The following is a 26444-nucleotide window of genomic DNA, read 5'->3' as shown; positions in this document are numbered from 1 at the left end:
TGGGGAAACACTTCCTACGTCTGCACCTAACACTCTAACATGTACCCCGAGTCTAAACACCCCTACCCTTACACTTATTAACCCCTAATCTGCCGCCCCCGCTATCGCTGATCCCTGCATTATATTATTAACCCCTAATCTTCCGCTCCGTAAACCGCCGCAACTTACATTATCCCTATGTACCCCTAATCTGCTGCCCCTAACACCGCCGACCCCTGTATTATATTTATTAACCCCTAACCTGCCCCCCACAACGTTGCCGCCAGCTACTTACAATAATTAACCCCTAATCTGCCGACCGCAAAGCGCGGCCACCTACGTTATCCTTATGTACCCCTAATCTGCTGCCCCTAACACCGCCGACCCCTATATTATATTTATTAACCCCTAATCTGCCCCCCTCAACGTCGCCGACACTTGCCTACACTTATTAACCCCTAATCTGCCGAGCGGACCTGAGCGCTACTATAATAAAGTTATTAACCCCTAATCCGCCTCACTAACCCTATCATAAATAGTATTAACCCCTAATCTGCCCTCCCTAACATCGCCGACACCTAACTTCAATTATTAACCCCTAATCTGATGACCGGAGCTCACCGCTACTATAATAAATGGATTAACCCCTAAAGCTAAGTCTAACCCTAACACTAACACCCCCCTAAGTTAAATATAATTTAAATCTAACGAAATTAATTAACTCTTATTAAATAAATTATTCCTATTTAAAGCTAAATACTTACCTGTAAAATAAACCCTAATATAGCTACAATATAAATTATAATTATATTATAGCTATTTTAGGATTAATATTTATTTGACAGGCAACTTTGTAATTATTTTAACCAGGTACAATAGCTATTAAATAGTTAAGAACTATTTAATAGTTACCTAGTTAAAATAATAACAAAATTACCTGTAAAATAAATCCTAACCTAAGTTATAATTAAACCTAACACTACCCTATCAATAAATTAATTAAATACAATACCTACAATTACCTACAATAAAACCTAACACTACACTATCAATAAATAAATTAAATACAATTCCTACAAATAACTACAATTACATAAACTAACTAAAGTACAAAAAATAAAAAAGAACTAAGTTACAAAAAATAAAAAAATATTTACAAACATAAGAAAAATATTACAACAATTTTAAACTAATTACACCTACTCTAAGCCCCCTAATAAAATAACAAAGACCCCCAAAATAAAAAAATGCCCTACCCTATTCTAAATTAATAGAGTTAAAAGCTCTTTTACCTTACCAGCCCTGAACAGGGCCCTTTGCGGGGCATGCCCCAAGAAAATCAGCTCTTTTGCCTGTAAAAAAAAACATACAATACCCCCCCCCCAACATTACAACCCACCACCCACATACCCCTAATCTAACCCAAACCCCCCTTAAATAAACCTAACACTAAGCCCCTGAAGATCTTCCTACCTTGTCTTCACCTCAACAGGTATCACCGATCCGTCCTGGCATCCGGTGCTGAAGAGGTCCAGAAGAGGCTCCAAAGTCTTCCTCCTATCCGGCAAGAAGAGGACATCCGGACCGGCAAACATCTTCATCCAAGCGGCATCTTCGATCTTCTTCCATCCGGTGCGGAGCGGGTCCATGTTGAAGCAGCCGACGCGGATCCATCCTCTTCTTTCTGCGTCTCCCGACGAATGACGGTTCCTTTAAGGGACGTCATCCAAGATGGCGTCCCTCGAATTCCGATTGGCTGATAGGATTCTATCAGCCAATCGGAATTAAGGTAGGAATATTCTGATTGGCTGATGGAATCAGCCAATCAGAATCAAGTTCAATCCGATTGGCTGATCCAATCAGCCAATCAGATTGAGCTTGCACTCTATTGGCTGATCGGAACAGCCAATAGAATGCGAGCTCAATCTGATTGGCTGATTGGATCAGCCAATCGGATTGAACTTGATTCTGATTGGCTGATTCCATCAGCCAATCAGAATATTCCTACCTTAATTCCGATTGGCTGATAGAATCCTATCAGCCAATCGGAATTCGAGGGACGCCATCTTGGATGACGTCCCTTAAAGGAACCGTCATTCGTCGGGAGACGCAGAAAGAAGAGGATGGATCCGCGTCGGCTGCTTCAACATGGACCCGCTCCGCACCGGATGGAAGAAGATCGAAGATGCCGCTTGGATGAAGATGTTTGCCGGTCCGGATGTCCTCTTCTTGCCGGATAGGAGGAAGACTTTGGAGCCTCTTCTGGACCTCTTCAGCACCGGATGCCAGGACGGATCGGTGATACCTGTTGAGGTGAAGACAAGGTAGGAAGATCTTCAGGGGCTTAGTGTTAGGTTTATTTAAGGGGGGTTTGGGTTAGATTAGGGGTATGTGGGTGGTGGGTTGTAATGTTGGGGGGGGGGTATTGTATGTTTTTTTTTACAGGCAAAAGAGCTGATTTTCTTGGGGCATGCCCCGCAAAGGGCCCTGTTCTGGGCTGGTAAGGTAAAAGAGCTTTTAACTCTATTAATTTAGAATAGGGTAGGGCATTTTTTTATTTTGGGGGTCTTTGTTATTTTATTAGGGGGCTTAGAGTAGGTGTAATTAGTTTAAAATTGTTGTAATATTTTTCTTATGTTTGTAAATATTTTTTTATTTTTTGTAACTTAGTTCTTTTTTATTTTTTGTACTTTAGTTAGTTTATGTAATTGTAGTTATTTGTAGGAATTGTATTTAATTTATTTATTGATAGTGTAGTGTTAGGTTTTATTGTAGGTAATTGTAGGTATTTTATTTAATTAATTTATTGATAGGGTAGTGTTAGGTTTAATTATAACTTAGGTTAGGATTTATTTTACAGGTAATTTTGTTATTATTTTAACTAGGTAACTATTAAATAGTTCTTAACTATTTAATAGCTATTGTACCTGGTTAAAATAATTACAAAGTTGCCTGTAAAATAAATATTAATCCTAAAATAGCTACAATGTAATTATAATTTATATTGTAGCTATATTAGGATGTATTTTACAGGTAAGTATTTAGCTTTAAATAGGAATAATTTATTTAATAAGAGTTAATTAATTTCGTTAGATGTAAATTATATTTAAGTTAGGGGGGTGTTAGTGTTAGGGTTAGACTTAGCTTTAGGGGTTAATCCATTTATTATAGTAGCGGTGAGCTCCGGTCGTCAGATTAGGGGTTAATAATTGAAGTTAGGTGTCGGCGATGTTAGGGAGGGCAGATTAGGGGTTAATACTATTTATGATAGGGTTAGTGAGGCGGATTAGGGGTTAATAACTTTATTATAGTAGCGCTCAGGTCCGCTCGGCAGATTAGGGGTTAATAAGTGTAGGCAGGTGTCGGCGACGTTGAGGGGGGCAGATTAGGGGTTAATAAATATAATATAGGGGTCGGCGGTGTTAGGGGCAGCAGATTAGGGGTACATAAGGATAACGTAGGTGGCGGCGCTTTGCGGTCGGCAGATTAGGGGTTAATTATTGTAAGTAGCTGGCGGCGACGTTGTGGGGGGCAGGTTAGGGGTTAATAAATATAATACAGGGGTCGGCGGGGTTAGGGGCAGCAGATTAGGGGTACATAAGTATAACGTAGGTGGCGGTCGGCAGATTAGGGGTTAAAAAAATGTAATTGAGTTGCGGCGATGTGGGGGGACCTCAGTTTAGGGGTACATAGGTAGTTTATGGGTGTTAGTGTACTTTAGGGTACAGTAGTTAAGAGCTTTATGAACCGGCGTTAGCCCAGAAAGCTCTTAACTCCTGCTTTTTTTCTGCGGCTGGAGTTTTGTCGTTAGAGCTCTAACGCTCACTTCAGAAACGACTCTAAATACCGGAGTTAGGAAGATCCCATTGAAAAGATAGGATACGCAATTGACGTAAGGGGATCTGCGGTATGGAAAAGTCGCGGCTGAAAAGTGAGCGTTAGACCCTATTTTGAGTGACTCCAAATACCGGCGGTAGCCTAAAACCAGCGTTAGGAGCCTCTAACGCTGGTTTTCACGGCTACCGCCAAACTCTAAATCTAGGCCATAGACATTTAATTTATATTTGGGACCGCCAGTTTTAGATAGCGTTCCTTAAATCATTGTCTAGACACACAAAAGACCATTTTTCTTGTTCTATCCAGAACCTATCGATCATAACCATCTTATTTTTGTTTCTAGAATATAAGTTATGAGGGCTCTTTACAAGAACAATGTTTTCTGCAAACTCATATTTCTAATACATCCATATTATCTACTATTGTTTGGTATATTGCGAGTGATATCAATCTCATTCGTTGTCATATCTGAATAGCTCTTTTAGATCAGTAAAAGCCTAGCATACACAAGGTCAAGAGTTCGAGCCCAACCCAGAGGAAAACATATATATATATATTTTTTTCTAGCTTTTATATATTCTTTATTGATTTGTTTTGCACACCAAACAACAGTCACCATTGGGATCTTATTTTCATATAACCCAATAGTTTTATGAGGTGACAACATGTTTATTTATAGGATAGGATACACACACACGTTCAGCACTTTTTCAGAAACACTATCACAGATGTTACCCATCAATGCAAATACATGTTGTTTTTATGTTTGTTCTTTTTTTCTTTGTTTTTTGCATGATATGAATATATTATCTGATTGCTGCTTAAACACAATTTTGATACATGCTCAATTTTTTATTGTATTTTTGTTTTTTAACATTTTATTGTCAATTTTTTGGAGATAACCTCCACATTAGATTCCGGGTCACTGTCAGGTATAAATGGTAGCCTGTTGAACACCTTTGTATATGCCTGAGGAAACGGTCCTTTACGGACTGAGAAACGCGTAGCAATTAAATACTTGTTTTTAGACAGACCCGGTTTTCTGTGCCTTTTTAATATTACTACTGTTTGCAGTGGTTATACCCAGTTTGGTTTTTATCCGTTTGTTCCATACACTGACATTGGAAACTCGTTTGGAAATAAGACTGATCGTGTGAGCAGCTACCTTTTGGGAACAACAACACAGCCCTTTGGACCTCCATAGTGGCGATCCGGCTCACCAGACGACTCACAGCCGACTTCATCTACCTCATCTGACCCATCCACAGGTCTCCCGGGTGAGACCCCCAGCGTACTGACTGCTGGTCCTGAATGTCAGCCTGCCTGTATGCACCCAGTTGGTTCTAGGTGCCACTCCACTTGTGAGTAGATTTTATTATAACTACTGCTTTCCAGTGTTCCATACTGATTCACACTATGTTGGCTCCCCTTGTTTTTCTATCTTCCTAGATTTCCTGATTCATCACACCTTGGATTCAAGCGGAGCAAGCCATTTGTTTTGATCCTTTGAACTTTTGTTCTTTATATATCCTTTACATTGAATTTGGACTTTTTATCTCTGAACACTTATCACATATTGGACTTTTCAGTTTTTTGAGTTTAATCAAATTCAACTTTCACATATTGTGTTGCAAGTCTTTAGGTTTTTGCAATATTCTAACTGATTTTTTGTTTAGGTATCACAATTGTTCCATGATTTTTTGTTTATGTATCACAATTGTTTCAAGTCTGACGGTTTGTAACAAGTCACACATTCTCTTTTTTTTTTTTTTTTTTTTTTAAATTTTATTTTTATTGAGGTGTAAATAACATTTACAAAATAGTCACAGTACACAGATTACAGATTCTACAAACATCAAAGGAACATGACAATTCGTTACAAACACCTCATTTTTTTTGCTATAGATATATAGTGTCCCCTAGACAACAGGTCCAGGCGTGGGACCAGACACTGTATTGAACCAGTGAGGACAAATTGAGAGAGTTAATAATATAAAAACTGGTTTCAGTGTGCATGAAATTGAGGCAAACTTTGGATTAAGGACACATTCCCAGCAGATAGAAGAGTAAAAAGGGCGTCAAAGCTACTCCGCAAGTTGAGAATAGGAATGTACCAAAATAGACCTCAGTTGCCACTGTAAACTTAATTAACTATAAACACTGACTCTTTATAAAAACATGAACATCAACCATACTATTATTTTTAATAAACTTCAACAAAGAAGATTTTTCCATTTTAGGGCCCAAAGAGCCTTCTCTCATGAATGCAGGGGAAAACTTAGCCATGGCTCTTCGGGCGGAGCAGAGGCTGCTTAACTCTGCCAAAGGAGATGGGGAGGAGAAAGTATTCATCCCTACCCCACCAGGGTGGTGGGGGGGGGATAGGCCAGCAACACTATACCCTAATATTGCTGCTAGATACCAGAACCAACAAGTGAATAAACTCTAACATTAATGAGAGAAAAGCAAAGGAGTTTCAGATGTTACCAGTTCCCAAGAGTCCACATATTGAATGGTATTTTATATGCGCTGCATGTTGATAGTTATGAACAAGTGTATAATTCAATCATAATTTTATAAATAGGAAGGTAATTAACAGTACTAACTTATTGCCTGGGATAGTGCGTTGTAATGTGGGTAATGTCCTCTGATGTTACTATTAGGGACTTAAGAATAGGACAGTAGCTATATATGGCATATGTACAGTACATCAACAGTCATAAGAAGCAATCTACTGTTTAGAACAGGATAAGCAATAGCAGCTCACATACTTAAATCCTTGCCCTTCTACTTTTAGACACTAGTGGTTATATTCACCGTAGTGAAAAAGAGTGACTCAGACTAATACACTCATATATGGAGAGAGCTGGCCACACTCTCTATAAGCTAGCTGACAAGAGGGCTGAGTGCAGAAAACCCACTGTGTTTTCATGTAGCAAGGATAGCAGTTAACAATGCTAAATCTCTGAATTGCACTTATAATATAGAGGTCCAATCAACCACAAAGAAGCAACACACAAACCCACATGTACCCTCTAATGGCATTTATACGTTTATGATTTGCTAAGGGTTCGCTAAAAAACAAAAAGTGGAACATTCAGACATCTGTTCACATCACCAAGTCACTGCCATCAGTAAATACACTCAAACTTTAACAGATATTCGTGAGAGGCAACATATGAGTAGGGAAAAAGTAAATAACTTCTCACAGCAGGTAACTTAATAGGGGTAGGAACAGTTAGCAATGTATAGGACAACAGGAGGGTTCAGGTGCAAATCCCCACACCCTCAGATGGTAGTCATAAATGCAAGATCCTCAGTCATAGCTATAGTAAGATCATTGGGAGAGTCCGGTAAAATGTCTTATCTGTGGGAGCTTCTGCTAATGCAGGTCTGTCCCTATGGAGAAGTCACTGAGTTCATCCGATGCCAGACCGGGGGCCACCAGAGGCATGACAGCTCATTTCTGAAGCCTGGTGTATGAACAGATTATACCAGCTTCTCTCACCAACCTGCCTAAGCAAATGCACAGTGTCCCACCCCAGTGCCGAGTTTCGTTGTGTACTCACACTGTCCCTCTGTAAACCTGCGGCAATTATCGGCAGCAAGGAGAAGCGCTCCTGAGAGTGTGGAGACATCATACCACATTGCGGCGCTTGTTTCTCCATATGGTCCGCCCTGTGGTTCTCAGCCGCATCTGTGCACTCAGCTGGTATAGGCGAGTAGCTCCCATATGAGAGATCTTCCGCCCTGGGGCTCAATGGTGGCAATAGAGAGAGGCATGCATAGTATGTTGTAGAGGCTCTAGCATTCTGCGGCTCCTGTATTCCATTATGATCTCCCTCAGTCTCATTGCTCCGTGTGCGTGCTGATCTGATCATGCAGAGTAGAGCGTCGAGCCTCTCACATAGCCTCTTCTCATGGTCCTCCAACAATTCTTTTACCGCGTTGACGGTTATTTGTGTATTCATGTTAGTGAGTGCTGTAACACACAGTAGACGATGCAGTATAACAAGGCCCAATATTCAATAGGTGCCTTTAATTTCAGGAGTCGTAGTCCCTGCTGAGTAAATTAACATTCCAAAATGGCGCCTCAGTGCGTGTTAGTCAGCTCCGGTTTAACTGCTCACTTCAACATAAATCTGTCAGTATCTCAGACGTTTGTAGCATGCCCGGGGTTCTTCCCCGCAACATCACCCTTCAATATAGATATCTTTTCAGTCTCTTATTGTTAATAAGACTTTCTCGGGTGCTGCTTGCACGGAGCTCCCAGATCATGCGACCATTTCTGTTGCTGGCCAGCTCCGCCCCCCACACACATTCTCTTTTGACTAACAAGATTTCACCCAATCACATATACACATACACCTCTACTCTCACATACTTATCTGTCACGGTACAACTCACACGATACCAGAGGGAGTTTTATTCACATCAACACATTTTTTATTAACACAACAGCGCGTCCCCTTAGTTTTTTCTTCTTAGTTTTTTCTTATAGAAAATACTTTTATAATTTCTTTTAATAAGCATTTCAATCATACCTAGGGCACATGTTGATAATTTCTCATTCCTTTCATCCAGAAATTCCAAACCACCTTCTTCCTCTCTTGCATTGAAACCTGGGTCCAAAAATAAACGTAGACCTCTAGGCACAATCTTCTTTTCTACATAGTTAGCTAAGCTAGAATTTCAGCCCTAACTTTCACTTGTTTTGCTATACAGTTCTTATATTTCTTGAAAGCATTAAACACATTTGTTTCCAATTCACTGCTTTCTAAATTAGTGTTAGTTAGGGATTCTTTTAGCTCAGCTTCCCATAACTCATCTGAAAGGGTAAAGGCCATGTTTGAATGGATTATTTGCTGCACCGCAATCAAAACCAAATGGGTTAATACTAAACAACCTCAGTTGTTTAAAGTTTCTCTAATTCCACTGAATGGAGTATATATAGAATCCTCTTTCTCACTCCTTAATACAAAATAGATATCAATTCAAAATTGTGGAAGAGACACATAAAAAATCAGGACCCTTCTTAATACAAGAATAATAGGAACCTTTACTCTGATAATTTTTTTTTATATATAAACCGATTGACTCAGCATCAGCTGAAATCAAACGTGGTGCAGACCCCTTTAAAATGTATTTATTCCAGTACATTATAGATAAGAAACTATGGTAGAGCTATATTAGATACCATGACTAAAGTAGGGGATTTCAGCACTCAAATTATAACCCATTTTATCTAAATTCTTAGATATGTAAGACTGCGGAACAGCATCAAATCCAAAAAATGAACCGCACATGCAAAGATTCAATCACATGCATAAAGTTTATTGCAGAGTTGCTAAAACAAAGTAAACAGCTAGAAATTATTCATTATCTCTAGTACATACCACTGCAGTGGGTTATAGGTATTGCATATCAAACATATCAAAGCATCATCACAAGCACATAAAAACACATGCAGCAAGCAAAAGGTTGGAAAAACACAACTAACAGACACTCAACTAAGATGTTAAACTGGGTTAACATTTACATAGATTCCTCCATGATAAGGAAAAAATAAAGTCCTTTTAACAGACAATATAAGTCCCGGAAAGGAGAGATCAAGTGTCTCAATTAGTTGCAATATAGACCAACTTTGTAATCCAGCTGATTAAACAATCCTGCAAACATATTCATAGCAGTATGTGTTAACCGAGGTAAAAGCGTCCTCTATTGTTAACTTAGAGGACGCTTTTAATCAGCTGGATTACAAAGTTGGTATATATTGCAACTAATTGCAAAAAATTTTTATCAGAGTAAAGGTTCCTATTACTCTTGTATTAAGAAGGGTCCTGATTTTTGATGTGTCTCTTCCACAATTTTGAATTGATATCTATATATATATATATATATATATATATATATATATATATATAATATTTATTAAATGCTATATATTATCCTCAGTCAACTTATTGACCCGCGTTTTTTGGGGTTGGCAAACCAAGGGAGTATTCATCAAAAAATAATATAAATCTTAAATTGAGAACTCACATGTGATAAGCTCTTAGCTTTCCTCACCTGATCCTCCATGTCTTACAGACCGTTGCATCCAAATGGAGAAATTACATCACCTGGAGAGCCCTATGTGTAAATCCAAAAGTACATACTCTCCAAAGCAAAAAGTCCCAAACTGCTCAACCCAGGGATAAAAAAATGTTAATTTATTTGAATTTTGAAACACAAAATTTAAAATATAAAGTACATAGTATGTAAATAAATAGATAAAATATCAATAAAACATCAGTAAAAACAGGAACCCGAGACATCTGAAGTGTTTTGAGAAACCCCATAGTCATAGATTATGTCTGTAGGTGGAGGCATTAGTCTTAAATAGGTACATCAAGAGATACTAATTGATGAAAGATCAATGATGTGAACCTCATCTACAAATAATGCAGATTTCATATATAGCATAAATCGCCTGAATGTTTACTATAAGCATTAACATGAACTAATGCATAACAATTTTTTTTTTAGAATCATTACAGAAATGATAATGATAAACAGATGCTTATTGTAGTAATGTAATATGTCCAATCATAAAGCTGTCAGTTTTTTTTTTTTATCTAGTTGGTTTCTATTTGTAATTGACCAATATTAACATTTGTAACCATTAGTATAGTATAACATACACACCAAATTAGGCCTCGCTTCCATTGAGTCGTTAAAAATGGAGCCGTAAGCTACCGAAGCGGCCGACAGCTAAAAGTAATTTACGGCTGCATTTTAGTACCAGGTTTCCATTGAAAAGATTAGCGTGTTGCGCGCAGTCGCTCTTTTCGTGTAGCTGTAAGTTAACGTTGTGTTAACGCTTCCATCTAACGTCGGATTTCTTGAAAATCAATTAGTTGCTAAGGTAACCCGACCTTACGCTATAGAATTTACGTTTAACGTCCGTGCTTCTTACCTGTGATCGCCTCTCAAGAAAAATAAAAAACACTTATCCATATTTTTAATAATCAAATACTATTTTCTAATATAATTATATTTAACACTTCATAAATATAAGTAATATTTATTGCTGCCCTAGGCATAGGTCTAGTTTGCATTCTGTATATATGTTCTTGCATATATTATTATATTTAAATATATATTGATATTTCTATTAGAATATAAGTTCAACTATTTCTATACATGAGACAACAATAAATATTACTTATAACAATTTATTTCTACATTAAAACACTTGCATTATTTGCAAGTTTTATAATTTAAATAGAAAATAGGTCCCAGAAAGCACAATTTTCCTCTTTTACACCTAGTTGAGCTGGGGGTAATATTTCTCAATGTATCGACAGCCTCCGACAATGTATTAACGGTTAGCGCTTTCATTGGAAACCTGGTATAATTTATCGATTAACGGCTTCTATTACTTTCTATGGGACGCGAAGATCTTTTCGGCAGCCGAAGTCCGGCTGCCGATATTGAGGTATAACGCGCCATTGGAAACAGTCGATAAACGATATTGCTTCCGACAGCATATTTATCGGTTTGCGAGTGCACGCAAACTGAATTACGACTCAATGGAAGCGAGGCCTTAGAGCGCTATGCTTTTTCCCAAAATAGCTAAACCATGTGGGGGTATTGAATCATGATGTAATGATCTTACATAGGACTTGGCTACCAGATGAGGTGCTATTTCTATAAACATTAATATCTGCATTCACTACTACCTGATACTAATGTCTAATTATGTACCTTTTTTTCTTAATTAATACTTGGTGTCTGGTTGTACAGTAAAATGGAAACGTACGACATAGCTACATTACATAACATGCTTATACGTTAAAAGGTGTCTGAACTTAATAGTGGTAAATCTACTATAATTTCAAGCTTGTCATATACAAGTAATCATATTACTAAAAATCAAAACTGATTGAGTAAACAAAAAACTAATCAAGAAATTGTACAACAGCCAGTATTTTATGTTTGGACACAGGACACAGCTAAAAGCTGGATGTGAATACATTACATGTGAACCATGGTTGTGTCAGCCAATAACTCTGCCAAATAAAATTAAAGTGTCATAATAAGATTTCAAAATAAGTGCTCCATATGTTTAAATAAATACCTGATAGTATAAAGATACAAACGACATGTAAAAAACTAGTGCCATATGAATACATAAGCACCTATTAGATATCTCTCAGTGAAAAGTATAAATCACTAAGACAACATTCAAAGAAGTGCCTAATATAATTAGCACAGCTGTTACATGTGATAACTCATCCCCAGAAATTAATGATGTCATAAGCTGAATTAAAACCATGAGATAGTCTGGTTTATAACTTGAAACTCCAGAACATCTCACAGCGACTGAGTAATTTCAGCTTATCTACTAGCCTGAGGTATAGTTTTGACCTGTTCAACTGCCTGCTATTTGAAGGTACCTACTCTTTTATTATGTACATGTATAAAATGTTTAGAGTGAGAGCTCAACATTCACAATAACATATGATGTTTCTAAGATGGTCTCTAATACAGGATCTCACCTTCCTAGTGGTGAGACCCACATATTGTTTTCTACATGTAACACACAAAACCAAGTAAACAAGATATTCTGAGGAGCAATTAATGCACTGCACTGTCTCAAAGGACCTTCCTGTTACAAGTGATTTAAAATGTGTCACCACTTGCACAAATCACACAATTTACAATAAGTACTTCCACATCTATACGTGCCTTTAAACTTAAGCCAATTTTTATCTCTAGCTAATTTAGTGGGGGATAAGCTGTTCCCCAGTGTTGCTCTGTGTCTGTAAAAAATCTACATCCTGCGTTTGCCACCTGTTAAAGAGATAGTAAAGTGTTTTCACTGATGTTTCATTGATGTTTTTCTGTTTTTATATACTGTGTCCTTTATATTTTATATGTTGTGCTTTGAATAAATCAAATATTTCATCCTTAAACTGTGCAAGATTGGGGCTTTTTTGCTTTCAAAAGTTTTTTTTAAACTATGCCCATGAGCAATATACTGACAAATTTAGCCATCTCTCAGGTAGGTTAATCAGCATCACATCTGCTTCTGTCTGTCTACCGTATTTCAAGACAGCAAGGGCCAAAATTCTCTCATGCCTTTTCTGACATTTTGCATAGTACTGTCATGTCTAATTGAATAGAACACTTGGATATGCAATCTAAGATATGTGCTTACAGCAGAGATTGCTGAAAACATGAACTGCTCTGGGGTCTGGTTTGGGAATTTAGCTTGTATGAAGGGGTTTCTGGTGTATACATACTATATGGCAGCTGCTTTGCAAACATCTGATATTCAGAAGTTGCTACAGTAGGTGTGCATATGATCTACGATTTATTTGGGCAAAAAGCTTATGTGTAGAAGGTTTATGAAATATTTATTTTGTCTAAGATTTCTATGAGCTTTAAGCTGGCATGAAGAGGTTGCATCTTATAATGGCCTGGTGTGGGTAAATTACTAGAAAGGCTGTGGTACTTATCTACCTGTCCTCAACAACATTTAGCAATAAAGCATTGTCATTACATTCATACAAGATTCATGACTATACAGCAACATTTCTGAACTCCAGTCCCCAAGTACCCATAACAGGCCAGATTTTCATTGAATGTTAACAAGAGCACAGGTGAAATTATCAGCTGATCAGTAACCATGGTTACTGTATTAACCTGCTCTCAATTATCATCTGATTATTTCACATGTGCTATAGTTAAAATATCATGATAAATCTGGCATATTAAGGGTACTCGATGACTGGAATTGAGAAACACTTATGTACAGTAACAAGCTAATATGGGTGAGTATATTAACTTTGTCTTCAAGGAACACCCTTATCATAAACATAATTTAACTTTTTACATTTATCTATATTACTCATCTAAACGTCAGCATTTAGCTTCATTTGGGTTGAAAATCTATAAAATGATGCTCTGTGTTTCTTGGATCAGGACACACTTCAAAACCTTCATTGAACATTTCTATATTAATTTATTGCATGACCGTAAATGGGCAAATTTGCCATTACAAGTGACTATTTATTGTTACTGCAAGCTTGCGGTAGCAATTAGTGCTCCGAAAATTAACCAGAGATCAGATCACTGGATAATTTTCAAAAAGGGCCCCAGTTGGCCCAAACTTTAGAGTTTGCTACCATAATTAAAAAAAAAGCATCTTTAATTATTATGTTTTAAAAACTGCACTAAGCAGTTTTATTGTGTTAAATGTGGCAGGTGTGGGGTGTTAGAAAAAAAAAAGGCACTAAAAAGTGCATTTACACAAATTTTGTGCTCTTCTCGTAATCTAGCCCATCTATACTATAATTGTGTTTGTAATGTCTGCCACCATCGGCAGTTGTGCACGCATCCTCAAAGGAATGTTGGATGTGCGCGCAGCCACCTCAGCGAGAGACAGCTTCAGGAGCTCCAACTCTCAGCTGTAACATAACAGCTGAGAGCTGTAGCTCCTGAAGCTTCAGGCATCATGGAGACGAAGCGCGAGTGGTGCTTTGCCTCCATATGAGGCCAGATACCTGATCGTTACAGACGGTGACACTGTGTGTGTCACCGTCTGTAACGATCTTCTGCTGGTGGAGGTGTGGGAGGTGTGGTTAAACTGACCTGGCATCAGGCGTGAAGGGGGTGTGTACAACCAGCATGAAGGGGGCGTGGTCGGCCAGATGTGACAGGGCGGAGCCGGGCCGTGACGGGGTGGGGTTGGCAGAGCCGGTGTTATGGATGCAGAGCCGGGGCATGACGGGGCAGGGCCGAGCAGGAGAGAGGAGAGAGCACAAAAGAGAGGGGGAGAGAGAGCAAAAGAGAGGGGGAGAGAGAGCAAAAGAGAGGAGAGAGAGAGCAAAAGAGAGGGGGGTGAGAGAGAGAGCAAAAGAGAGGGGGTGAGAGAGCAAAAGAGAGGTGAGGGAGTGCAAATGAGAGGGGAGAGAACAAAACAGAGGGGGAGAGAGAGATTTAAAATGGAAAGGTTAGTAACTGCATCTGAGAGCCTGCATTGTGTGGCTGTGTTAGGGACTCAGGTGTTGGAAAGTACCTTGACGTGGTGCCTGAGCTTGTCCCATTTGGCCTGGTGCTGTGACTAACCTTTCCATTTTAAATCTTAGCTGTGAGCTAGCTGGTGCTCACATATCGATTGGAGGAATCCAATCGATATGTGAGGAAGGAAAAAAAAATAACAGACAATTGTCAAGGTGTGCACTAATTTGGATATTTAGTGATCATGTGATCCACTTTACCACCCTGTGCCCTAGGAATCCTAAACATAATTTCACTACTCAAATGTAAACATTGTACACCCTAAACCCCCCATGCCATTAACCTTGACACTGGTCCTAATTAACCATTATTCACCCTAACCAAAAATAACTATAACAGCAAACTCTCCCACTGGTTTAACTCCTACCCTAAATGTTATGACTGTTTTCCCTAGGGTTGCCACATTTGCCATGTTTTCCTGGACACTTATGGGTTACACATGCTGCGGGGTTTGCAGACAGCAACAAGCATTGCTCACCTAAACAGCACACTAACAGTGTCCCTGGACAGCACTATTCATGTTCCTCACTGCAGACCCTAAAGCATGTGTAACTCATACATGTCCAGGAAAACATGGCCTAGGTGGAAACTCTAGTTTACCCCATATACCTAATGGATATATCATTGGATATAGCACTGAGATCTGTGCAATGTATGTAATAGGGCTATGGCACCTAGGGTTAGAGAATGGCCAGTTGCTGGTAAAAGCAAACAGCCACCATATACTATTATTAATTAGTGCCACCACATAGCACTTATAGTTGTCTATTCACTAAACTAGAGACTCTATAAAAAATATCTAGGTGTTACTATTTTTTTTTAATTTTTAGCTTTAGAGTCTTTGTTTTAGCGACATTTGTTTAATCTTGCCCTTTGTTTATGGATTTTGAAACTTTTTATTATACAATGTAAATTAAAGAAAGAAAAAAATATATACAGTATGTCTTAAAAATGTTATTAAAACTCATAAGCATTAGTAATAGTAATAAGTCATATAACAGATACATACTCCAATCTGATTTAACACACTTCAAAAATAGAATAGGCTGCCAAATTTGATACAACCCTGAAACAATATCCAAGCTATTGAAAAGGAACAACATGATAATTACACTTGTATTACACATGTCAAATTATTTATCGAGAAATGCAAGCAGACATTAAAAACATTTTCTTTTTTTAGATTTTGCATATTTGTATTTTGAACATACCTGTTTTTTCAGGTTCTGGTTAACCCTCATCCTTAATCTCTTCATGTTTTATTATTATTATTATTATTATTATTATTATTATTATTATTATTATTATTATTATTAATGAAAAACAAATAATTGGATAAGAGCTGGATATGATCACACCAGTATGTTTAAAATAAAAACATACAAAATGTAAACATTAATTTTGTTATTAGTTGTTCTATATTTACAATATACCAACAGTAAGCCAAAACCAACATCAAAAGCTAAACTGAGTTTTGCTCTGTAAACAGGCTCCCTACAGACTGTCATGGGTACCACTGCCCCTCACATCAATTCTCACTACAAAGGGAAGATAGGGACAAACACTTCCACCCCTGGATTATGCCATCTTTGCCACTAAAATGCCCATCATGACCACAGGCCAGCCTGACTCTACTTTTGAAGCACATTACCACATCCAAAGACTACACACCACAATGACTGATAGTTCCAACCTGGTAATGTAATCAGAACACCTTCTCTCCTGGATCTAGGTCCATTTTTTTGGATGTAGTAAGCTATGTGTAAGGGATTATTCAGAACCTGATAATTGGCAAATGTATTTTCTGCCTCATGCTAAGGACCCATGCCATCTCTATTTGAGATCCAACCTTTAAAACAAAAAAGGAACCCATCCCTCTCCAAAACAAAAAACCTGTAATGGCATCCCTCAAGCCTTACCCAAATTATGTGACAAATATTCACTTACAGAGAGAAAGGTTGCACTAAATAAAATCCAACATATATCCGTGGGGTAAAAAAACAAAACAGGCAGTATAACAAATACCACAAAATGTTAAACCATAAAAAAGGGTAAATGGAGGATATATGGGCCTCATGTTGTTCCTAAAATCTTATCTGTAAAACTTCCTTGACTTAACAGTGACCCCAGTTAGTTTCCCCTTTTCACTGCTTCTTTCCTTTCTAACTTCTGTGATCTCTTTCTGATTGTAAACAAATGTTTAAATATATTTATACACAATGCCTGCATTCTATTCCTGACTTATACATGTATAAATCATACTTTTACTTGTTTGTTTTTTAATTACATGTTCTGGTCTATGATACCTGACTTGTGGCTGTTGTAGAACTCTCTACAGGAGCAATGAGCCAGACAGCAATGCAGAAGTATAGCAGCAGCGTGCGTGCCAGAGAGCAGTGTAGGTAACTTGCGCTGCTGCTGATCTGTGAATTCCGTCTCCTGTTAAAAGAGGCTGAAACTGATGCAATCTGTGCATCTTCTGAATTAGTAAGATCACTGGTACTATTTGATCTTCCCATCATTGTAATATCCAATATCTTTTTCAGATCCAGGCAATAATGTGGCCACCTGCCGACTGTGATGTTTACTGTAAACAAAAAAAAAATCCCATAATTTGTTAATCTCCTTTGTGTTTCTAAGTACCCTTTCTCAGGCCTAAATATTCTATAGTGTTTTCTGTGCACACATTTGTTCTAATGCAAGTTCCTTTCTACTGTTAAAGTTGACATCAAAGCCATTTTTTATATATAGAATAGTGTATATAAGTCATTTAGTTCTTCTTTTGCTATATAAAAAGTTGCAGGAATTTGCTATTTCAAATAAAAAGCATGAAATTATTAACTAGTATACTAACTGTGGCCAGTAAGTGCCAGTTATAAGTGAGCCCCTGCGCTGATCAAGCAATATGTGTATGGAATAGGATCAGGCAAACTTCAACATTTCCAATCAACTTCAGAAAAAGAACTGCTTTTGTGATTATAGTAACTGAGCTTAGAGGTCAGCACAACAACATCACTTCATTATCAGAACTCTAGATCATAACAAAGCAGACAAGAAGTCTCAGCAAAACTAAGTTATCCCTACCATGCAATGGTGATGTTGAAGGCTGTGTCTATACTGCAGGCAGCTGTGGTGAATCCTCAAGCTCCTCAATTTAAAGCTATGGCCCAGACTCCTCTCTCCTGCAAATTTTGTGATTTCTTCTCTGTATTACTGTTCCACACTTTCTGTCGTTATTACATTTTATTGTAAAGTGCTGTCAGACCTGCTTTCAAACTAAGGAGTGTACCTACGATTGTTGAAAGAAAACAATGTAAAGATTTTTGTCCTAGGGGGAGAGTGATAGAGGAAAAACTATTCTACCAAAGGGGGGGGTTAGCATACTCACCTAGTAAGTTTGTAACAAGAACAATCTTTTTTTCAAATCATTTAACAAGGGTTGGCTCAAGTATTTGTTTTTGTTTCCAGGTAAAGACAAAATAAACCTCTACTTATCCTTATTCTTCTGGCTAGTAACCAAAACTGGGAGGATAAGGCAGAGTATGTTGGGTGTAGTCATGATAAGCCAGGGTTTAATTAGTGCTTTGCAGGTAGATGTTTTGTGGTGTGCCATTAATGGCAGCAGGGTTTGTATTGTGATGTGGATAGTCTGAAGTGTAGCTAGGTTGGTTCTGGGTTGACTTCATGGAATCTTGGACTTCTATAGAAAAGAGGGGGTTGTCAGAGGAGAAGAATAGGACCAGCCCTCAAAATGTGTTGGTTAAGAGCTATGTTTACCACTTTTAGGCCACCTTTTATGCCAGAAGTGGACAACATATATCTAAAACTAAGTATTCAGCAAAATATTTGAGTGATTCTATTAACATTTTTTAATTGCTAAAGAAAATCAAACCTACATTCCATTTGCTCTATCCAGAGCAAAGATGGAGGTAGAAAAAGGTAAAACTAGGTTTATCTAAAGGCAGAGATTTTTATTAGGAAATGAGGTCTACCACCAGTACCACATTTAGGGCAAGATTACAAGTGGTGCGGTACTGCTAGTGTTAAGCTTTTTGCACTGTTAGGGATGTGCAGGTATTAAAAAGTAAAAAAAAAAAAAAAAAAAAAAGGTATTTTGCGCTAGCGTTAACCCGAATACTGTAAAAAAACTAACTTAAGTTTTTGTGTGCGCATGCATGTATTCCCCCATAGAGACCAATGGAGTAAAACAAGTGAAAAAAAACTAACACCCGAGATTGCGCAAACTTCAAAGCCTTTTCGCATTTCCCATAGAATTCAATAGAATTAAAATTACTGAAAAAAACCCACCCATCACGCATACAACATAGCATATTCACATTGATAAATGTGAACTATTTACAGTAAAGACATAGATAAAATCTTTATTAAATATGAATATTGCATACATATGTTTTATCATGCTTTTATCTGCTTAATGGCAAAGGGATATAATTCTCGTATATATACATTTTTATATGTGTACATATATATTAATGTTTTTATTACACTTTTTTGTTTCAGGACCCAGTTAACCACAGCTCTGAGATCTCAGAAAGGATTGAAGGGTAATAGGCAATTGCGCCCCACTTGTAATATCAGCGGAATGATATGAAGCATAATAGAATGATCTATTATGAACATTCAAATTCGAAAGTGACATTCGAAAGTGACATTCAAATTCGAAAGTGACATTCGAATTAAAAAGTGACATTCAAATTTTAACATGACATTCAAAAACTAAAAATAGCATTTGATTATAGAAATGTTAAGAATATTTCTACAATAACATTCGTTCTAACATTCAAATTCGAATATAAACACATTCGCCCATCCCTAATTTTAAGCTGCTACCTTTTTGCTTCTGGAGGCCAACAGTTGGATTTTCTGGTCTTTTAGTATGATGCTTCAAACTTCTGCATTAATATTGTGTTAACGTTATAGGGAAATGGCTAATATCTCTTTCAGTATTAAAATGTGTTTCATTTTCATTCCCAAATCTCCTACATTAACTGTCCCAAGTAAAATATTACTCTCAGACATCTTTTTATATAGAAAATGAAAAAACAAAAATCAATGGGAGATAAAGGGGATTGACAGAGGAAAGGAGAGATAAAGAAACAGAGAAAGACAGAAAAGGAAATAAACATAGATAAAGATGGGGAGACAAACAAAGTGTAGTCTTTTCTTTATAAAAACATTCATAATTTGACATTTTTATTCTATAAATATTTAATAAATGAAAGGGGTTAATACGAATTTCAACATTGATGCTGTTTATAGTTACTTCCCTGTGAATAAATACATAAATACTACACTATAATACGTCTTGCTTCTAGTGCGTTCCACCATCTTCTTTGTGTCTGGGTGAGAGTTAAAATGGTTGAATTTTAGGAAATATCAGGGGGTATTTTTTTCCCACCTACCAACCTGAAAATCATCAGCTACGCCTGGTGAAAACTTTTGAAGACTTTTTTTAGTCTTCATTAATAACATGGTAAAAAGATGACATAAAATACAGTGTAACACAGACAATGGTATATTCCATTCTGTTTGCTTTTTATGTGTTTTTTTCTGAGATAAGCCTTTTTTAAATTTAAAACAAATCTAATCAATCAGAGAATCCAGTTTTCTATAGGTTTTCAAATACTTTCAGACTGTGCTAATGCAGCAGATACTTTGCCCTGACAACCATCCCAAAACAATTGTTTGTAAAACAGTATTCATGTCACTTGCAATGTGAACTGTTCTTTTGCCTCTCTCGGCACCTTGAAGCACTGCAACACTTATAGCATTGTACCTTTTTTATTAGACTACTGAAGGAATGCCAAGTAGTTAAAGTAGTATTATCACATTCTCTGAATACAGCCTGAAGTCACTGGGATGTACAGTATGTAACAGTAAATATCATGCATATCTGACTAAATTTTGAAACAGGTCAACCAATTAAGCACCACAATTGCTCCCTTAAGCGTCTTCATGCTGTTAAGGAACTGCAGTTTATGTGGGGAAAATACCCAAACGTCACATCAGCCTTGACTTAATTTTTCTTAATATTTAATTTAAGACCTTTACTTGAATGTTTGGCATGACACATTTGGAGGCCGAATTATAAAATGTCTGTCGGGGATGTTATTCTAATCCTGAGTTCATTTATTATGAGTATAAATGTATTTTGATATAAAATTATAGAAAACGGTTAGTTAAAAAATTTGTGAATTTAATCTCTAAGAGCCTGAAATCAAACACACAAGGCACCTAGCAGTACTTAATGATTTTTTAAAGCAATGCTCATTGACCATTGAATCTTTATTTGATTTACTTCCATATAAGTATTTGAAAAGCTGTGAAAAGAAACACCTGGTACATATGGTTTATCCAATCTGAGTATAGGAAATTCAGTTGCTCCAGAATTAACCTTCATGCAAATTGGGTGACCTAACTGATTTAAATTTTATAGTGGGATAAAGTTTTTCACAAAACCAAACAAGATGGTCGTGCACAACAAATTCAGATTTGCATATACTGTAATGATTGACAGTGTGACCTGATTAAAGGGAAAATCTAGTGAAAATTAAACTTTCATGATTCAGATAGGACATACAATTTTAAACAACTTGCCAATTTACTTTTATCATCAAATTTGTTTTGTTCTCTTTGTATTGTTAGTAGAAAGCTAAACCTAGGTAAGGTAATTTGCTACTTTCTAAGGCTTTTGAAGGCCGCCTTTTATTTGAATGCATTTGACAGTGTTTCATAGCTAGAGAGCATTCATTCATGTGTACCATATAGATAACATTGTGCTCCACGTGGAGCTACTTATGAGAGGGCACTGATTGGCTAAAATACAAGTCTATTAAAATAACTGAAATAAGGGGCAGTCTGTAGAGGCTTAGATACAAGGTAATCACAGAGGTAAAAAGTATAAATAATATAATATAAACATGTTGTTTATGCAAAACTGGGGAATGGGTAATAAAGAGATTATCTATTTTTTTAAACAATATAAATTCTGGCGTAGACTGTCAATTTAATAAGTAACATTTAGCAAGTGCGTACCTGCAAACTAATGAAATAAAACTTTTTCAAAATCTACAGAACATAATAATTCTGTTATTTTTGTCTCTTGTAATGCTTGTATTTCCTCTGTTATGTTTCCTCTTCTCCCTAAGTCCTTTCTCATTATGGGATGGATGACCTATCAGTCTCTCCAGTTGATTCAGTGGAGAGGCTGTTAATTATTCTACCACCTATCAAGAGCCAGGTAACAGAACGACTTGTTTAATGTTATCTTTCAATAGCATAACCTTTGAGTAGGGTTAAGTGATAAATGTCTTAACACAGAACTGAAAAAGACTGTTTTGAGGTTAAAAGAACAACAATGGTTTCAGGAGAGGTGGAAAAATATATTTTCTTTTATTGACTAATACTTATTATATTATATATAAAACATGTTTAGACTTCACTCCTTTATTATAGGTAGAGGCCTTGGTGATCTAAAGAGTTCACTAATAACCTTGGGGGTATCATAATTTTAGGTCTTATTAATAACAGTAATAAAACATTGGTCACTGGTTGGGTTTGTAGTTTTAATATGGGAGTGATATTAAGTGATATATTGGAATGTTGTGAAATCTTTCTTGCAGACTTCCTCCATTATTACAGCAATGAGCACTGTGTGTTATGGTCGCCTAAGCATCTGGGTGGGGTTTAATGTCTTTTAATAGTGGGAACTTCCCATTGCAACAAACATGCTTGAAGCAGGGCACAACTCTTTATGGATGTGTTTTTATTTCTCATTATAAAGTAGAGCCTGTTTCTTCACCTTTTTTTCAGTATTCTAGTTGTTTCTATTCTATTTAAAAGAAATCATATCATTATTAAATCCATGCAGCATTTACTAGAGAATTTTATAGAAAATGAGTGATCAGATATTTAACTGCAAATTATTCTTTCTTTTTGCTTTAAATATTCTAAAAGATCATGCAGTTTGTTTAAAAATATTACAAACCTTGCAGAAGTTTACACTACAATGAAAAATCATTGAGCAGTCATGGATAAATAAAGCAGAACTTACCTTCAGAAGAAGGTTGCCTTTCTCATATGCAAAGAACAGATTATTTTTTATATTCTTAAAAGTATACATATATTTTCCATCCTTAGCAAAGCCAGAAACGCAATATGTATCTGTGTAATTATATCATATAAACAGGCTCTACAAATTCTGTGCCATCCATGCATTTATAATGAGAAATAAAAACACATCTATAAAGAGATGTGTCCTGCTTCAAGCATGTTTGTTCCAATGGAAGGTTCACCTGTTAAAAGACATTAAACCCCACTCCAGAGTCTTAGGCACCCCTAACACACAGTGCTCATTGCTGTAATAATGGAGGAAGTCGGCAAGAGTTTTGTCAGAAATAATTTTCCAGTTTCTATTCTTTTACATATTGACAACATATTAGCAGTTATTTGAATAGTTTATGAGGCACTTCTTCAAAAAATGTTGTCGGACATTGTCTTTCTCCCAATATATCCATTCAAGCAGAATGCATTCCTGGACTCTCTAATACTGTAGCAGATTGGGGATCTTGCCATCTAAAAGACAACAGTGACTGGAAATTAAACAGTTTTCTATTTCTTCAAATTCAAGATTTTAGAGGCCCCTTTGTAATGGATCTCTTTGCTTCTCATCTAAATCATCAAATCTTCCCATTTTACAGTTGGAGACGATACCCGGAAGTCATAGCAACAGATGCTTTTCTTCAGAATTGGCCATTGATGGGAGCTTATACCTTTCGCCCATTCTCAATGATTCCTCATACAATTACTTATGTCAAGACAAATCAAATATCTCATCATTTAATAACTCCTTGGTGGACAGCTCAGTCTTGGTTTCCAAATCTTCTGGAAATGTCTTTCCTTCCACCTCTTCTATAATGCCTCCAACAAGATCTTCTTATAAATTCCAACAGAGATTTTCACAAACTAGTTCTTCATCTCTCTTCATTTTTCTTATTGCCTAGAAAAATTCTAGGCATCCTGGTCCTCCAATGGTCTTTTGACAGGATCTAAATTCATCCTTCAAGACTCTTGGGCACCAGGAACCAAAAAATGTTATTTTTCTGCCTTGACTAAATGGTCTAGCTGGTGCTGTGACAGAAATCTGGATCCTATTTCAGCCCATTTGAGTGAAGTGACCAATTATCTCACTTCTCTTTTTGAGGCTGGTTTGGCATACAGATCTATTAATGTTATGAGTTCTGCTATATCAGCTGGTCATTAATTATTTAATAATTCTCCTATAGGTCAACATTTCACTATCTTTAAATTACTTAAAGCAATTTGTGTTAAAAGACCTCCTGTTCTTAAATATAATTATTTTTGGGATGTTGCTTTATAAATTTCTTTTTTTAGAAATTGGCCAGAAAACAATGAACTTTCTCTTAAACAACTGACGTCTAAATTGGCAACTTTATTATGTCTTTTATCTTGTAAAAGAGTTTCTGATGTAAGAGCTATAGAATATGATGCTAAAATGTTTTCTCCTCAAGGTGTTATTTTTTTATCTTTCTAAATGCACTAAGACTATGGGGCCTATTTATTATAGTGCGAGCAGACATGATCTGATATTGTGGATCATATCCGCTGCATACGCTGTTGGCATTTATCATTGCACCAGGAGTTCTGGTGAACTGCTGGTGCAATGCCGCCCCCTGCACATTTGCGGCCAATCGGCCACTAGCAAAGGGTGTCAATCAACCCGATCGTATTTGAACGGGTTGATTTCTTTCCGCCGCCTCAGAGCAGGCGAATAGGTTATGGAGCAGCGGTCTTATGACTGCTGCTTCATAACTTCTAATAGAGCTTGATAAATATGCCCCTTAGACTTCTTTTATTTTCTATACTTATTTTTTCGAAGAGCCTAAACTCTGTGTTGTTTCTTGTCTAAAAACTTATGAATATAAAACTCTTTCCTTAAGATCTTCTAATTATAAACAACTGTTAATTTCATATTCTCCTCCTCACTTACCTGTTACTTCTTTTATTATTACACAGGAGAAGAAGAAGAAAAAGAGAGGCGCTTGTGTGTACCAGTAAAACAATATAAACGACTTGTATTCACCCACAACAGGGTACTCACATTTTAGTGGAGCACTCAGACAGTGCTATCAGGTGCATACTGGGTAGTCAACAGCAACCCAGCTTGCTGAGTTTTCCAACGTGTATACAGGAACACCTTTGGCTCTAATCTCCTAGAGCTGGAAAAAGATGATGCCAACCAAAGCAGCTCCACAGGTCAGTGCAGGAAGCAATGAAGTACACAGGACCCTCCACATGGAACAAGGCCAGTCCCAATGGAAGTAATAGTTAAGGTATTAGGAAACCAAAAGGTAGGGCATATAGTGACCCCCCTTATAAACATGCGACGCGTTTCTCCGCACCCACGCTGTTTCATCAGGCATCTGATTTATTATTAGTAGGTGGGTTAAGTGGATTATGTTGCAAGCTGGTGTGGATTCTAGTTTTTCTCCTCATTCTATTCGAGGAGCTTCGGCTTCTAAGGCCTTTTCTAAGTCTGCTTCTTTAAAAGATATTTTAAATTCTGCAGACTGGTCTTTTGATATCATTTTTCGTCAAATTTATTTTAAACCTATTTCTTCTATTCCACACCATCTTGTATCTTGATTATCTTGCAAAATATGTGTCTCTGTCCTTGTAATAAAATTCTGATTATCCTAATATAATGATGGAATAATCTAGATTTTATTAAAAAGACAGAGACAATTATTTTCCCTCCTCTTTTTTTCCCACCCTTAAATGATTTTAATTATTTAAAAAGTATTAATATTTATTTTAATTGTTTATTTTAATATTTCTATATATTTTTTCAGCTCAAGCTTCATCCAATCCAGGGTTTTGAAGAAATAAATGTATCTCAATTCTTCTGTTCTTTCCAGCATTCTCTTCTCTCCAGATTTCGTACTTCGTTCTCATCATCTTTAGTATATTTTTTCTACTTTCAGAATTTCATTTTTTTCCTGTTTCCAATGTTAATCTTTCTATTATCACCAAAAAGAAAAGAGGAAGTCTAATTGTTTATTCTATGCTTTATGGACTTTTGTGCTAACTGATTGGACACTGGATATCTGACCTCCTTGTTATCTTTTGTCATTGGTTACGTTTACATTTTTCTGTTTTACTGTTTTTTTCTGTTAAACTGTTATTTAATTTAAAAATGCTGTTTGAGCAGTAAAAGAAAAAGTAATGCAAAATAATCATCTCTGTCTCTTTAATAAAATCTTTGTGATTTTTTTTTTTTAACATCTTATTTAGTAATATAGGTGTTTCTTCTTTACACCCAGAGCCCTGCATAGTTAGATAAACATCTCACAATCTAAAATTTGCATTACAATAACTCACTGAGGGACCTCGCCATACTGACATTTCTTCTTCTCACCTGAGCAAGTAGCTTTAGATTATTGGGCCATTTATGAGACCTTACATTCACTTGAATTATCCTAACTGGTTTTTTTTTGTAGATTAGAGCTTTTTTTATT

At 36.6% G+C, this 26444-nt stretch overlaps 1 protein-coding gene across 3 annotated transcripts in view; it reads right to left on the bottom strand.

Moving 5' to 3' along the window:
• The window catches only part of LOC128663452 (mucin-2-like), a 225994-nt gene extending 207819 nt beyond the window's left edge, over window positions 1-18175 (bottom strand). For all 3 annotated transcript variants that reach the window (XM_053717784.1, XM_053717785.1, XM_053717786.1), the window contains exons 1-2: window positions 17971-18175; window positions 17193-17473 (exon numbers count right to left, since the gene is read on the bottom strand). In XM_053717784.1, the coding sequence (XP_053573759.1) occupies window positions 17193-17408 (216 nt within the window). In that variant the 5' untranslated portion in view covers window positions 17409-17473; window positions 17971-18175. The remainder of the gene's footprint in view (window positions 1-17192; window positions 17474-17970) is intronic.
• Between the last annotated feature and the right edge of the window lie 8269 nt (window positions 18176-26444).

The sequence above is a fragment of the Bombina bombina genome, chromosome 6 (genome assembly GCF_027579735.1).
Source record: "Bombina bombina isolate aBomBom1 chromosome 6, aBomBom1.pri, whole genome shotgun sequence".
Lineage (NCBI taxonomy): Eukaryota > Metazoa > Chordata > Amphibia > Anura > Bombinatoridae > Bombina > Bombina bombina.
The sequence above is the reverse complement of the archived record's forward strand: the minus strand, read 5'-3'. Positions and strand labels throughout refer to the sequence as shown.